Raw genomic sequence first — 12,786 nt, 5'->3', positions numbered from 1 at the left:
ATTCCCCCCAAATTTGTGTGTTTTATTAGGTCAGCTTCAAATGAACCCTTGGAATAGAGATTCTTAATATGAAATTCAGCCTAAGGGAGCTGCTGATTTCTCACATTTCTTTAGCAGGGGAAAGAAAGTAATGGCCTCATTTTTGACATAATTGTTGGCTTTGTTCAGTGAGGGCTGAGACTCTGCAGGTAAACCTGGATGGCATTGCACCTTATTGAACATATTTTATATTCCAAGGACATTTTATGGAAATATCCAATATAAATATTCTAAAAACTTCCATGTGTAATTTATAATATAAATAATGCTATGAGCTAGCTCCTTAGGAGAGATTGTTAAACTTGGAACACAGACTGACTCTTTCCTTGAATTTTTGAGACCCCTGGGGGATCAGCATTCCACGGCTGCTGCCTTTCCCAGTCAGAATGGAGCAGCTCCCACTAAAATCTCCGCTGATGGGTGTTGGTAACTTTTCTGTGCTATTTAAGAACGTACATGCTTTACATTAAAAATCCTCAAAAGGCTTGTCATTCCGTTCAAGAGGATGTTGAATACATTTTCTTTCCCCACTTGAGAAAGAAAGGAGCATGCCCCCTTGACAGGTCCTCCACGGTAAAAGCTGGCATGAAGCTGTCTTGCTCACTTCGTCAAGTGCCTTCTTAGCTCCAGTAATCACTGAGGGGAACGAGCGTGTGACTGCATGATGCTTGCTCTCTGTCATGTACTCTGTTTGTGCTTGTGTTTTGGAGGTGAGTCTTCTTTTTCACTATATTCATTTTTACCCTCTAACTTTGTCTCTCCTGTCTACCAGGCCTCCCCCTTGTCTACCTTAGAACTAGGAGTACAGCCAGTCTGACTAACCTAGAGCACCAGATCTATGCTAGAGGTACAGTATAGCCAAGCGAGGGCTTGCTTTCTTTTCCTGTTTTAAGAACTGCCTTGTACATCGATTTTCTGTGAATGGGAGATGAATGGGGGTATATGCAGTTTCGAGTACTTTGCTGTAGTAGCAGGAAAGAGCATTTCCGACTACTGGACAGCGTGGCACCTTATCTCAGAAGGAAGCAATGTGCTGATTCTTATGCTGTCTCTTCCGTCTGCCTTGACCTGTGGCGGAAATGGAATCACCGCCACAGTGTATGATGCAGAAACATCCGGTGTCAGTCAGAGGTTATGACTCATGTTGACAAGCAAGTGAAGGGGAGAAAACCGTGCTCATCAGGCAGTGCTGCAAGTCTTTGTAGAGCACTCAGTGGACATTTATTACGGCAGCACGGGGGCTCTATATGGTCAGGAGCAGAGCCGAGAAGAGATTTCCCAGTGAACAATTGCGTAGACACAGATCTGACTTTCTTGAGGTACGAGTGAGGTGCTTAGGAGATAGAAAAGAAGATGTTCTTTATTTCTCTCTGTGCCCCTTTAAGGTTTCTTGAGAATTTGACTGGCAAGGAAATATAGAGAAAGCACCAGAAACATCAAGGAAGTGGAATCCCGAGATGTTCATTTCTTGATTGTGTGAAGGAGTGTGATTTAATCTGAACGACTTATGCTTGGACTTGGCTAACACCAGGTCCTGGGTCATGATACATTTTGGCAAAAAGCCCACTCGAGGTCCCTCTGCCAGGAGTTCAGAACAGGGGTACTGATACATTGGGTCAGTCCTATGGTTTTTTTCTGGGAGGTTTTACTGAGATGGATGTTTGGGGGAGGGCTCACAAAGAAAGCCCCTGATTGAGTCTTCATTTATTCATGGATTTGTCCTTCTGAGCTTTTCTCTGTCTGTTATTAAATCTTTCAGATGAAGCAAAGCGTTATTCCTGTTTCGCTGGTGAGGGCAGAGAGACTAAGTGATTTGCCTCTCTCACATGACTAGCTAGTAGCAGACCTGGGACTTTAATCTCTTTCTTATGATTTACAAACCAGGTCCTTTCCGATGGGCCAGCTGCTTGTATAGCATGAAAACCTACACTGTTTATAGTGGCCAAGTTGCTCTGTGTCACGAGTCTGAAGGGTGGACGTCTCCTCAGCTGGAGCCATTGGAAGCTGAGCTTGGACGTGGAGAGCCCTGGGTTCTCTCAGCCTGTGGAGAAATTAGATCTGCTTACTAGAGGCCGATTTCCTGAGGCTACCAGGGAATACTGTTCTTTTTGATGGACTTGGGGATTTTGTTCTCTGGTGCTGTGCCAAAGGCAAATACAGTTGATTTGGACCCTACAGCAGAAGATGTCAGGTTTGTCCCCTGGTGTTGGGTTTGGATTTGTGAGCACTCTGTGTATTTTTATCCTCAGAGAGGTGTGTTGCTGACGTCTATGTTGGTGTGTGTGATCAACACAAGAAGCTTGGGGAGCAAAACTGTGCCTACCCAGGCTATTTAATTCTGAAGCAATAGACTTGTGAATATCTTTATATGGATTCCTAGCACTTTATTCTGTATTACAACATGATCAAAGCCATTTGCCACCTGTTCTTTTTAAATCTAATTTGCAAATGGAAACTTACAGTCTGGCTCACAGTGGGATATCAAAGCACATCTGGCTTCTTTTCCTCCTGGGTCCTTTATCTACTGTAATAAAGCAACTCTCTCACTGCAGTCAGAGAGAGGGAGGTGCCTTTCAAGGTGCCACAGTAAGTACTGTTTCCCCTGCAGACAGCTCTTAAATTTTTTACTCCCTCTCTGCTCTTGTCAGCCACCTCACAGCTACTCCTTAATTTTCTCCTTGATGAACACTACTTTTTTTGTAAAGGGAACTGAGGAGAGGGAACTAAGTGAGGCCATTGGGATGAGAAATGGGTATATTAGAGGCGGAAATTATCTTTAGAAGTATATGGATTCTCTAAAGACTAACCACGAAATCTTGGGAACACACGGGAGACTGCTCATTTATTTAGCATGTTACTGTTTCTCAGACTTTCCTGAGCCGTTGTCCGTACCAAACCAGAACTTGTCTGAACCTGAAATTGCTTGTTTTGCAGTGTTTATAGTACTAACTTCTGAAAACTTTAGAAAGTACAAAGGGAAAAAAAGAAAGTGATAATACAGACGTTTATGGCACTGCCCCATGCCTTACTCAAGAACTGGGAGAAGGCTGGCTCTGCTGCAGTTTACCTTCCTGTTTTGCTGGCAGGAAACATGTGGTCCTGGAAGACGAATTTAATTCTGCTGTAGTGTTCTCAGCTGGCAATTGCAGTCACCTCTAGATGTCATTTTCTCCACAGCTGCAGACCATTTGGGTCCCGGTCTTTCTCAGGCTGTCTTTGTGCTTTAAAGCTGGACACATACTAAGACCGGGCTATGCCCTTTTCAGTTGGTCGTGTGCGTGTGGTATGAGCACGTCAGCCAGGAGGCTCCCAGCACTGGCTTGCTGCTGCATCTGTGGTTCCTGCTGCCACTTCCCTCTTTCTTTGTGTGGCTGGTGGAAGAAATGCAGGCTCTTGGTGAAAGGAGCCAATGCCTCTCCTCTTAGCACTCTCTGTTCCATGCTAGACCACACGGCAGGGCAGTCAGAGGGGCCTGTAGACAGATCCCGAGGCAGCCTGGCCACTGGTAACCCTTGTTCGGCTGTTTCTGGCCATGTGGTTTCTCACTTCCCTGATTTCTTATAGTGATTATATCAGGCCCACTCTCTCTAGAATTTGATTACTTATAGTCTTGTATTGATCAGTGTTTCTTTCCAGTTTCCCTGGTTAGAAGCTATTTTGTGAAAAGAAGCCATATTTTTTGTTCCTTTTGTAGTCTATCTGGTACTCAGCTTATAGCAGATGGTGGTGATAATCTATGTGAAAACAGAAATGAGCTAAAAGTTTCATTTAAAAAGCTTTGGGATAGTGTATTTCTGATCTTCCAGGGAGAAAAAAACAAAACAACTATTGGTATAAGAGAATAGGAAAGAATGTTTTTGTTTTGTTACGATATACATAATATGTCTAAAGTGTAACTTTTATATGAAGGGAGACTTTGCTCAATTAAAGTACAGGGGTTTTGGACAAAGTTTAAACAGGTACCTGTGATGTATCTTATTGCAGTTTGGGTTACCTATTTAGAACGTCCTTGGAGTGATGGGGTCCGTTTCTCTCTCTCTCCATTCCAGCTGAGTTTGGTCCTGGTGCTTTCTTCTGAGAAGGGCCTGTGAGAGTTGTGGGAGACTTGGGGGCTCGGAGTAGTCACACATCACCGCCAGTTGTCAGGGGGCCAGGTCATCCTGTAGCAGGCAGCACAACACAGGGAGATTCCATTTGTCCTGTCAACATGCCTGTGGTGGTCCCTTCTCTTTCCTCCACCTTCAGCCCTTTTGCACAAGAGACCATTTCGGCACTGCCTCTAGGAGTGGGGAGGGTCTCTGCCACATGCAGAGGCGCGTGCTAATGGGCCGCTTCTCTTTGTTCATAGCAGAGGTGAAAACCCCCAAGCGCCGGCAGCCCTTCGTCCCTTTTGCTCTGAGGAATCACACAGGCTGCACTTTGTGGTTTGCCACCCTAACCACCACACCTACCAGGTAAGGAGCACCTAATCTGTCCCCTGAGCCATCGCTGCCACCAAAGGCTCCTGTGTACCAGCTCAGCAGAGCAAGCTGGCCCCTTCTGGAGGCTCTGGGGCTTGTCCTCGAAACAGGAGCTTGCTGTCTTGCTGAGATTGATGATGGAGGTTCTGGTTCTGTGTGGAATCTCTAGTCAGAGAAGTAGATTCTGAGTCTGAAATGTCCAAATTATGTTCTTGATCCTGGTATACATTATGTTTAAAGTAAAAGTCAAGCAAATTAAGGATGTGAGTAGCAAGTGTGAAAGAAAAGTCGTTCCATCTTTTCTCCTCAGCTGCCCGCCTCCTTAGAAGAAGCTGTGTGTGGTTATTAAAGCAAACGTTTTGCATTTTTCTTCCAAGACAGCTTTGAAAACACCTCCCATATCCCCTTCCCCGCTAAGAATTATCTTCCAAGCCTAAAACACACTTCACCCCGGATGGAATTGGGTGGAGCTGGGAGAACAAATGAAAGTTTACCTAAGCCAAGTGAGAACGTTCTCTAGCAGCTTTTTGCCTGTGTAGACACTGGCTCAACTTTCCACATGCTTGCTGACCTTTCCAGTCCAGGTAGTGAGGGCGTGAAATGAGTAGTAGAGTCGGCTGGTTTGAAACCATGTTTCTCCTGCCTTCGCTAGGTATGGTAATGCTCTAGAGGAGACGCTTTTTGTTTTTTAGAAACAGCTTAGGTCTGCTAAATTCTAGGTAGTCACTTAAATACTTTTAAAGTGGTCACTGAGTTCACATAGCACCTTATGTGCCAGACTCTGCTGCTGGAGGTAAGTGACTACGTAGTGATAGCTTTCAGCCGTTTCCAAAATTTCAAATAAGTTGTGATTGATGGTGAAGATACCTTTAGTTACTGACCTTTTAGGTCATCCGTCGTAGTCGAGTTTTATGGCCTTGTTGCTGTGAGTCAAGTTCCAGGAGGGTTTCCGCTCTGAGCACTGAACCCTGTTTGAGAGGGAACTGGAGAGAAAGAAGGACAAGCTGGTGTTGTCTGATTTGGTTCCAGGGCTGCACTGTCTCACAGTGGGAGTCCAGGAGTGGTTCCAGAAGGGAACGGAACCTTTCTTGATGATGCTCACAATGTTAGTGAATGGCGGGAAGTCCTCACAGGTGAAGAGATTCCCTTTGAATTTGAAGCAAGAGGAAAGCTAAGACACAGGTAAAGCATGCTTTATTCTTTTCCTGAAAAAGCAAAGCAAACATATGTTATAAATGATTGTCCCTAGTGTTTTGCCTTTTCACTTTCTTTATTATTGATTTTAATGTTTTATTTTTAAAAAGTATTTCAAAAATCAATATTTCCTTTGAAAAAATATAATGATTGTCTTGCTATCTGGGAAATACATTTCTTTCCATTAATTATCCCTTTATTTGACGTGTGGGGTGATAGATAGCCTGTGTGTTTCACATCATTTGGTTGAAGCATAGACAGATCATGACCCTCAAGTTCATTGTGTCCTAGCCTGGTTCTCATGACGCTGTGGTGACTTGGTATTCTAAAAAGCTTATCAAAGCATGGTGATTTCAATTGTAAGGTACCTATGTGCCACATGGCACTTTCAGCAAGCAGATGGTTTCAGGAAGCAGCACCAATAATGATACTCTGATTGTGAGGAGGGTGAGAATAACTCATCAAGGGGGACCAATAGCTGATGCACTCTTGAAGTAGTCAGCTAAGGACTGGAGTAAACGTGGAAGGTTACTGAGAGATCTAAAATGTCTAATAAAGTGTCCCTTTGTTTGCAAACATTAGCAAGGGGAAGGGCTATCCAGTGGATAGGGAATAGGCTAAGATTCTAGCATTTGAGCCTCATCTCTGTTTCCAAGCTGAGCTGAAATTTAAGAGATTGGCGTCAACCTTCTGTAGTCACATGCTTTCATGGTGCTTTAAGTGTGTGCAAAGTTGCTCCTAAATCAAACGCTTCTTCCTTTTGCATAGCTTTGTACCAGCACACATCACTCCCCAGTGGCAAGACTTCTGAACTTGGGGGGCCTTGTGATTTTATAGGAAAAAAATAGTTAAAAAGAACCACTATGCTGGGCACATGTACCTGAAAGCTGTGCTAGAATTTCCAGGAATGAGTGGTGAGCGTTTTCCTGTTTCACAGAGTTCCTGGAGAAGCTAATTATAGAATTGTTGGCCGTATTTCTTAATGAGCACTGCCTCTGCTGTATCAGAAGGGGTGTGACCTCTTTGTCATTTCCGTTTTAGTTTCCATGCTTTGTAGCCCATTTCAAGTCCCAGTGTTCTGCTTGAATTCATCAAAATAAATGCCTTCTCTGGCTTGTCCCCTTTTGGCACACTGCACCCCACTCCCTGCCTCCCTCCCCCATTCCTGTCAGCCTCAAATCCAGTTCCCCATTTCAGGCTTCTGGCTTGAATTAGGCAAAATCTAAAATAGAATTAAATGTGCAATTTCCTCCTGTTCCTCCTGTTCTGCCCACTGCCTTCTGCTCCAATTTCAGCCGAGCACTTCAGCCCTAAAACTCTGAGGCCTCCATCTCTCATAACCTGTCGGACTGAAGCCAAACAACCGAATGTGGTTCTGAGAGAAGTAGGGTGTTCAACAAAAGAAGCAAGAAGAAAATGTCATTTTATGCATTTCCAAGAGTATGATTATGGGATTAAATTGCTAGTACCACATTTTTACTGCCCCACTGAAATTATTTTAGCTGACGTCATTATTTTATAAAGATTGGGGTGGAGGTTGGTAGAAGAAAGATCTGGGCTAGTGTAAGGATTTGCATGGTTTGTACAAAGGGAGGTTAAATGCCACTCTTGTTCAAGCTTTACAAATCTTGCAATTTTGTTTTAAGTGTAAAACCCAGTTAAAATATTCTCTTGATTTCTCTTGCATTAGGTAATCACCAAAAGGCTTAGCCAACCAGGCTTTTTGTCATTATATTGTAAATCAGATTTGAGTATTTGCTTCTACTTTTCTTCCCTTCTTAAGATTGTGCTTAATGTCTTTTTCCATGTCCTGCCTGACAGACACACCCATGACCTCCGGATTCACCAACTGCAAGTGAGAGTAAACGGCTGGGAGCAAGTGAGCCCAGTGTCTGTGGACAAAGTCGGGACATTTTTCCGATATGCAGCACCGGATAAGAATTCATCTTTCTCTACGGTGTGTGGCTGTAGAATTGGTGTTGCGTGGCATAGTTGTGCCCTGGCCACGCTCCCTTAAAGCCAGGCAGCTAGACAGTTGAGCCGGTAATAGCCTTGCTCTAGTGAAATTTTCTTTTTCTTTATTTCTGCTAGCTCTAGAGAAAAGACGTAAGATTATTATGGGTCAGTTGTAGGCATTGGTAATCAATATGTAGGTCAGCTTGGCGATGGTTAATTTCAGTGGGAAAACAAGATCTAAAATTGATGTTACACCTGTTACCTCACCTGTGCAGCTCCGTTTCATACTCAGCTGACCTCACTGACAGTTTACTAGTCTACCAAACATGCACTGGCTTTATTTCACGTGTTGTCTTGCTTCCTTTGTGTATGATCGTCCTTAAATTTCTTGCATGCTGCTCCTTTCTCCTTCTAGCTCTCTATCTCCAGATCCTCTTCTCTGGCATAAAGACAGATGTTCACTCTCTTTTCTTTTCTTTTTTTTAAAGATTTTACTTTTCTTTTTTCTCCTCAAAGCCCCCTGGTACATAGTTGTATATGTTAGTTGTGGGTTCTTCTAGTTGTGGCATGTGGGACGCTGCCTCAGCATAGCCTGACAAGCGGTGCCATGTCCATGCCCAGGATCCGAACCGGTGAAACACTGGGCCACAGAAGTGGAGCGTGCAAACTTAACCACTCGGCCACAGGGCCGGCCTCTCTCTTTTATTTTCTGGTCACACATCCTCTCACACTCCCTTGCCCTGACTTTTCTCCAGCTGGTACTTCTGCCTGAGGAGTGATGCAGGGAGCATCCCGACTAGACTGTGCTGGGGCAGGCTGGTGTCCTGGCTGATGCAGCCGCCGTGGTGCTCTGCCCATACTCGGTCCTATTTCATAGGGTACCTGCACTCATTGTGGATAGCAGTGATGAGTAGGAAAATACAGATTTGTAGAGAGATTGTAGCTTTCCTCATGTTTGCTTCATTCATGAAAAATATTCTTGGAGAACACTCCTCTTTCCACTGTTTCTCTCTGGTGCCCCAAGTTTCTTAGAAGAAGAAGCGTTCTTTCAAGATTACTTTTCTGCCTAAATGTCTAGTAATGAAAGGATTAATTTCCTCCAGATACCTTTCTATGGTACTGATGCATTTGGAGAAATTTTGCATACATTGAATGGTTGTAAAATGAGTATTACTTTTCCCATATCTTCTAAAATAAGATATTTTCTCCTTGTAGTAAACCATACTTTACTGAAGAGTATTTATAAACACCACCCTTTCAAGCAAATTACATTGTCATTGAATTTAATGATGCCTGTGCTGACTCTCTGATTTTGGAATCTTCCTTAGATTGGCAGCCCAAGCAGCCGAACAAATATTATTCATCCCCAGGTTTATGTGAGTATGATTTTCTTGTGTCACTGTTTATTGAGTGTATACACTGTGCCTGAAGCATGCGTAGACGTATATTTCTTGATGATGAGAGGACTCTGTGACATATTATATATGGTTGGAATTTATCTTTGTCTTTTTCTTTTAATGAGCAGCTTCCTTTTACAAGAACTTGCAAGAAAATGTTTTCACCTAACTTGATATGTTTTGGTCCGAGGCCTCATTTTCTTACTAAGTTAAAATATAAATTAACCCTTGTACGGCTATATGTATTTCATAGGTTTTGGTCCAGAGGTCATGAAAGTAAATAAGATTAAAAAATAGTAAGATTTCCCCCCCATTTGGCTTTTGAAATGTCATCAGAAGATGACATTAAAGAACTATTTTTAGGGTTTTGCTTATAATTTCTTTTCCCTGAGAATAGGAAGTTTTGAAATGTGAAATTTCATGTAAGCTTAGAGGTGACAATATCAAGATTTAAAACAATTGTTATTGGGCCTTGGCTCTATTGGGGCTTTACTGGGCGGGGTCAGTGGAAGCTCTGCTGAAGATCGTGCCCAGGATTGTCCCTTTAAAAACACTCCAGAACGTTATAGTTTGCCTTTTCATTGGGACCTTCTGGAAGTCTTGGTTCAAAACATGGATGTCTTCATTTTATTGTTTATTAGGTTAGTTTTCACATACTGTTTGTTTTAATGAAAAGTTGGCAGTGTGAAAAGCTTGGATGTGGTGTCATTTGTTTCTCCAATAAAAAAGCAGTGTCATTTGTTTCTCCAAGCTTACATGAAATTTCACATTTCAAAACTGTTCTGGACACTCACACTAAGAATGATAGTTTCAGAGACCTTCTCTTTGGTGTACCTGATGTGGGGTTTTATACTCGGAAAAAAAGTGGTACGTGGTAGTGGCATAAAATGTGTGTTGAATGTGTGAATGAACATATGGAAAAAGAAAGTGGTGGCTGCCACCCAACCCCAGAAATAAACAATTTCCCTCCGTTATGTTGTGTCTGAAGCTCGGTGTCCTGTTCATAAAAGAGTGATTATTGAACAGAACTTAGAAAGTTATTGTGAAGAGTTTACTTTAAAAGTTTTTTGAAATACAAATGTTGCTTTTTTTATAGGCGTGTCAATGAATAGTGTATGGGCCTAGAGAGTAAATTTTATGACATTTAGAAAAAAAAGTTATTCTTCCTGTGAAAGGCATACCAGTACAGAGCTCTTTATTCTACACTCTCAGGATTTTACAAAGACAAGTTAGAATCTCAGAAGACCTCCTTCTGTTTTTCTGTGTATACTTGGGCAGCAACCCATTGTTGATGTTCAAGGAATGTTTTTTCACTTTGATATTAATCTGGGAGAAAAATACTAGAGAAGGTAAATCATTTAATGTCTTGTGAAGTCCTACCTCAGTGTTTCTGAACTTTTTGTTGCTTTGGGTGATCTTTATTGCCCTCCCACAGAGGTGAAAACAAGTCTTGTTCACAGTTTCCATATAAGGGCTGATGTTTAGGAACCCGGGGGCGTTATGAATGAAGGGTAACTTCCAGCAGATCCTTTCTTACCAAATTGCAGGACGTTTGGAAAATTTGATAGGTTATTCCCAGTTGTAGGTGAGGCTTTAGAATGTGTCTAGAGACCTGGGACTGATTTCGTTTTGTGACATCACATCTGGTAGATTATCTGTTTTTATAGAAGTGTTTAGAATTGGCTGTTTAATAGTGTTTGTTTGTAGAATATTCACTCCAGTTAAAGCTGAGTGGTTTTAAGACTTAATGACTAATTTCACTGAAGAGCTACGGTAATCAGATGCCTTGAGTTTAGGCATTCTGATTGGTATTATTGTATTTTGTGTATTTTTCTTTTTTTTTTATTGAGGTAACATTGGTTTGTAAGATTATGTAAATTTCAAGTGTACGTCTTTATATTTCGACTTCTGTATAGACTGCATCGTGTTCACCTCCAAAAGTCTGGTTGCTGTCACCGTACACATGTGCGCCTTTATCCCTTTCGCCCTCCCCGTCCCCCTTCTGCTCTGGTGACCACTTGTCTATTCTCAAGCTATGCTCTTCTTGTTTCTCTCTCTTTCACAGTTCTCTTCCCTCCCGCCTGTCCGGGTGGTCTTTGCAGTGACTATGGAAGGCAGTGCTCGGAAAGTGATCACTGTCCGGTCAGCCCTGATTGTGAAGAACAGACTTGAGACGCCGATGGAACTGAGACTGGACAGCCCATCAGCTCCAGACAGTGAGTTCTGACACAGTCTGTCTTCCTTTTCTCCTGAGATAGTCACACTTTGCGGGGGAAGACCATTGCCTGAAAGTGCTAATGCTTGTCTCTGTGGCAGAGCCCGTGGTGCTTCCTGCCATCATGCCAGGGGATTCGTTCGCCGTGCCTTTGCACCTCACTTCTTGGCGGCTACAGGCCCGGCCCAAAGGATTGGGTGTGTTTTTCTGTAAGGCTCCTATTCACTGGACCAATGTACTGAAGACTACGGAGGTTAGTAGCAGCAAAAGAGAGTGCCACTCTATGGACACGGAGAAAAGCCGATTCTTCAGGTATGCCTCACCGCTGCAATGGTGGTAGATCTTGCCTTTTTTTTCCTTCATTCTTTCCTAAGGACCCTTAGTGATTCAGTTGTGCTTATTTAAAATCCTAAAGTCCTTGTTTCATAAGTTGTTGTGTTAGAGTTCATAGGAATTCTTGGCAGTGGTGGAACTGTTGCTTATCTACTGTTTATGAGAGAAACAACTAACACACATGTAAGATTAGAAACTTGCATGTATGCATAAATAAACAGAGGACATGTAGGGAAGGAAGACGAAACATTACTGGTTCATGTTCTTAAACTGGGAAGCAAAATCCTGGTGTTGCAAGTTTTTCAAATGACGATTTCAAAGGAATTTGGATGAAGGTTCATGTACTTCGTAGGACTTTTGTTGGGGACTTTGACAAAATTATCTAACCAATTAGATTCCTGTTTTCCCCTCTGAAGAGTATAAGTAATATGTTACTAGATTCAATATTGGGAAAAATACCTGATTGTTACTGTTAGATCCTTCTAAATTAGCCTGTAAGTTTATTTAGACTAGGGATCATCAGCTCTAGTTTCCTTTATAGTGAAGAATTCATGTAGTTCACACTTAAGAGGCGCAAGAACAGTGTAAAGAATTCCAGTATGCCTTTCCCTGGGTTTGCCAATTATTAACAGACTAAAGGGAGAAATAGATAAATACATAACCATTGTTGGTGATTTTAACACTTCCCTTCCCATTTATAAAGCAAAAACAGGGCCGGCCCGGTGGCGCAGCGGTTAAGTGCGCACGTTCCGCTTTGGCAGCCCAGGGTTCACCGGTTCAGATCCCGGGTACGGACATGGCACCACTTGGCAAGCCATGCTGTGGCAGGCGTCCCACATATAAAGTGGAGGAAGATGGGCGAGGATGTTGGCTCAGGGCCAGCCTTCCTCAGCAAAAAGAAGAGGATTGGCAACAGTTAGCTCAGGGCTAATCTTCCTCAAATAAATAAATAAATAAATAATAAAACGAACAAAAGCAATAAAGAAATAAAAGGATTTGAACAATGCCATCAATCAGCTTTTCCTAACTGACGTTTATAAACACTTTAAGCAACAACTCCAGGTGCACATTCATTTCAAGTATGTGTAGAACAGCCATCAAGAGAGACCATCCATTAGGCCGTAGAGTAAAGAGCAATGAACATCAAAGAACTGAAACTATGCACAGTATATTGCATGATCACAGTAGAACA

The 12,786-nt window shown here is 42.6% G+C and overlaps 1 protein-coding gene across 9 annotated transcripts in view; it reads left to right on the top strand.

Moving 5' to 3' along the window:
* The window catches only part of VPS13D (vacuolar protein sorting 13 homolog D), a 253,122-nt gene that overhangs the window by 87,422 nt on the left and 152,914 nt on the right, over positions 1 to 12,786 (top strand). For 7 of the 9 annotated variants that reach the window (XR_006888444.1, XR_006888443.1, XR_006888445.1 and 4 more), the window contains 7 exons: positions 812 to 886; positions 4,391 to 4,493; positions 5,529 to 5,681; positions 7,515 to 7,650; positions 8,978 to 9,025; positions 11,112 to 11,262; positions 11,363 to 11,573. Coding sequence is in view for 6 of the 9 variants with exons in the window: in XM_046660125.1 (XP_046516081.1) it covers positions 812 to 886; positions 4,391 to 4,493; positions 5,529 to 5,681; positions 7,515 to 7,650; positions 8,978 to 9,025; positions 11,112 to 11,262; positions 11,363 to 11,573 (877 nt within the window). In the remaining 3 variants the exon portion in view is untranslated. Of the gene's footprint in view, positions 1 to 811; positions 887 to 4,387; positions 4,494 to 5,528; positions 5,682 to 7,514; positions 7,651 to 8,977; positions 9,026 to 11,111; positions 11,263 to 11,362; positions 11,574 to 12,786 lie in introns of all 9 variants that reach the window. The other 2 variants (XM_046660127.1, XM_046660126.1) reach the window with 2 other exon arrangements.

This window comes from Equus quagga, chromosome 5, assembly GCF_021613505.1.
Source record: "Equus quagga isolate Etosha38 chromosome 5, UCLA_HA_Equagga_1.0, whole genome shotgun sequence".
Lineage (NCBI taxonomy): Eukaryota > Metazoa > Chordata > Mammalia > Perissodactyla > Equidae > Equus > Equus quagga.
The sequence above is the reverse complement of the archived record's forward strand: the minus strand, read 5'-3'. Positions and strand labels throughout refer to the sequence as shown.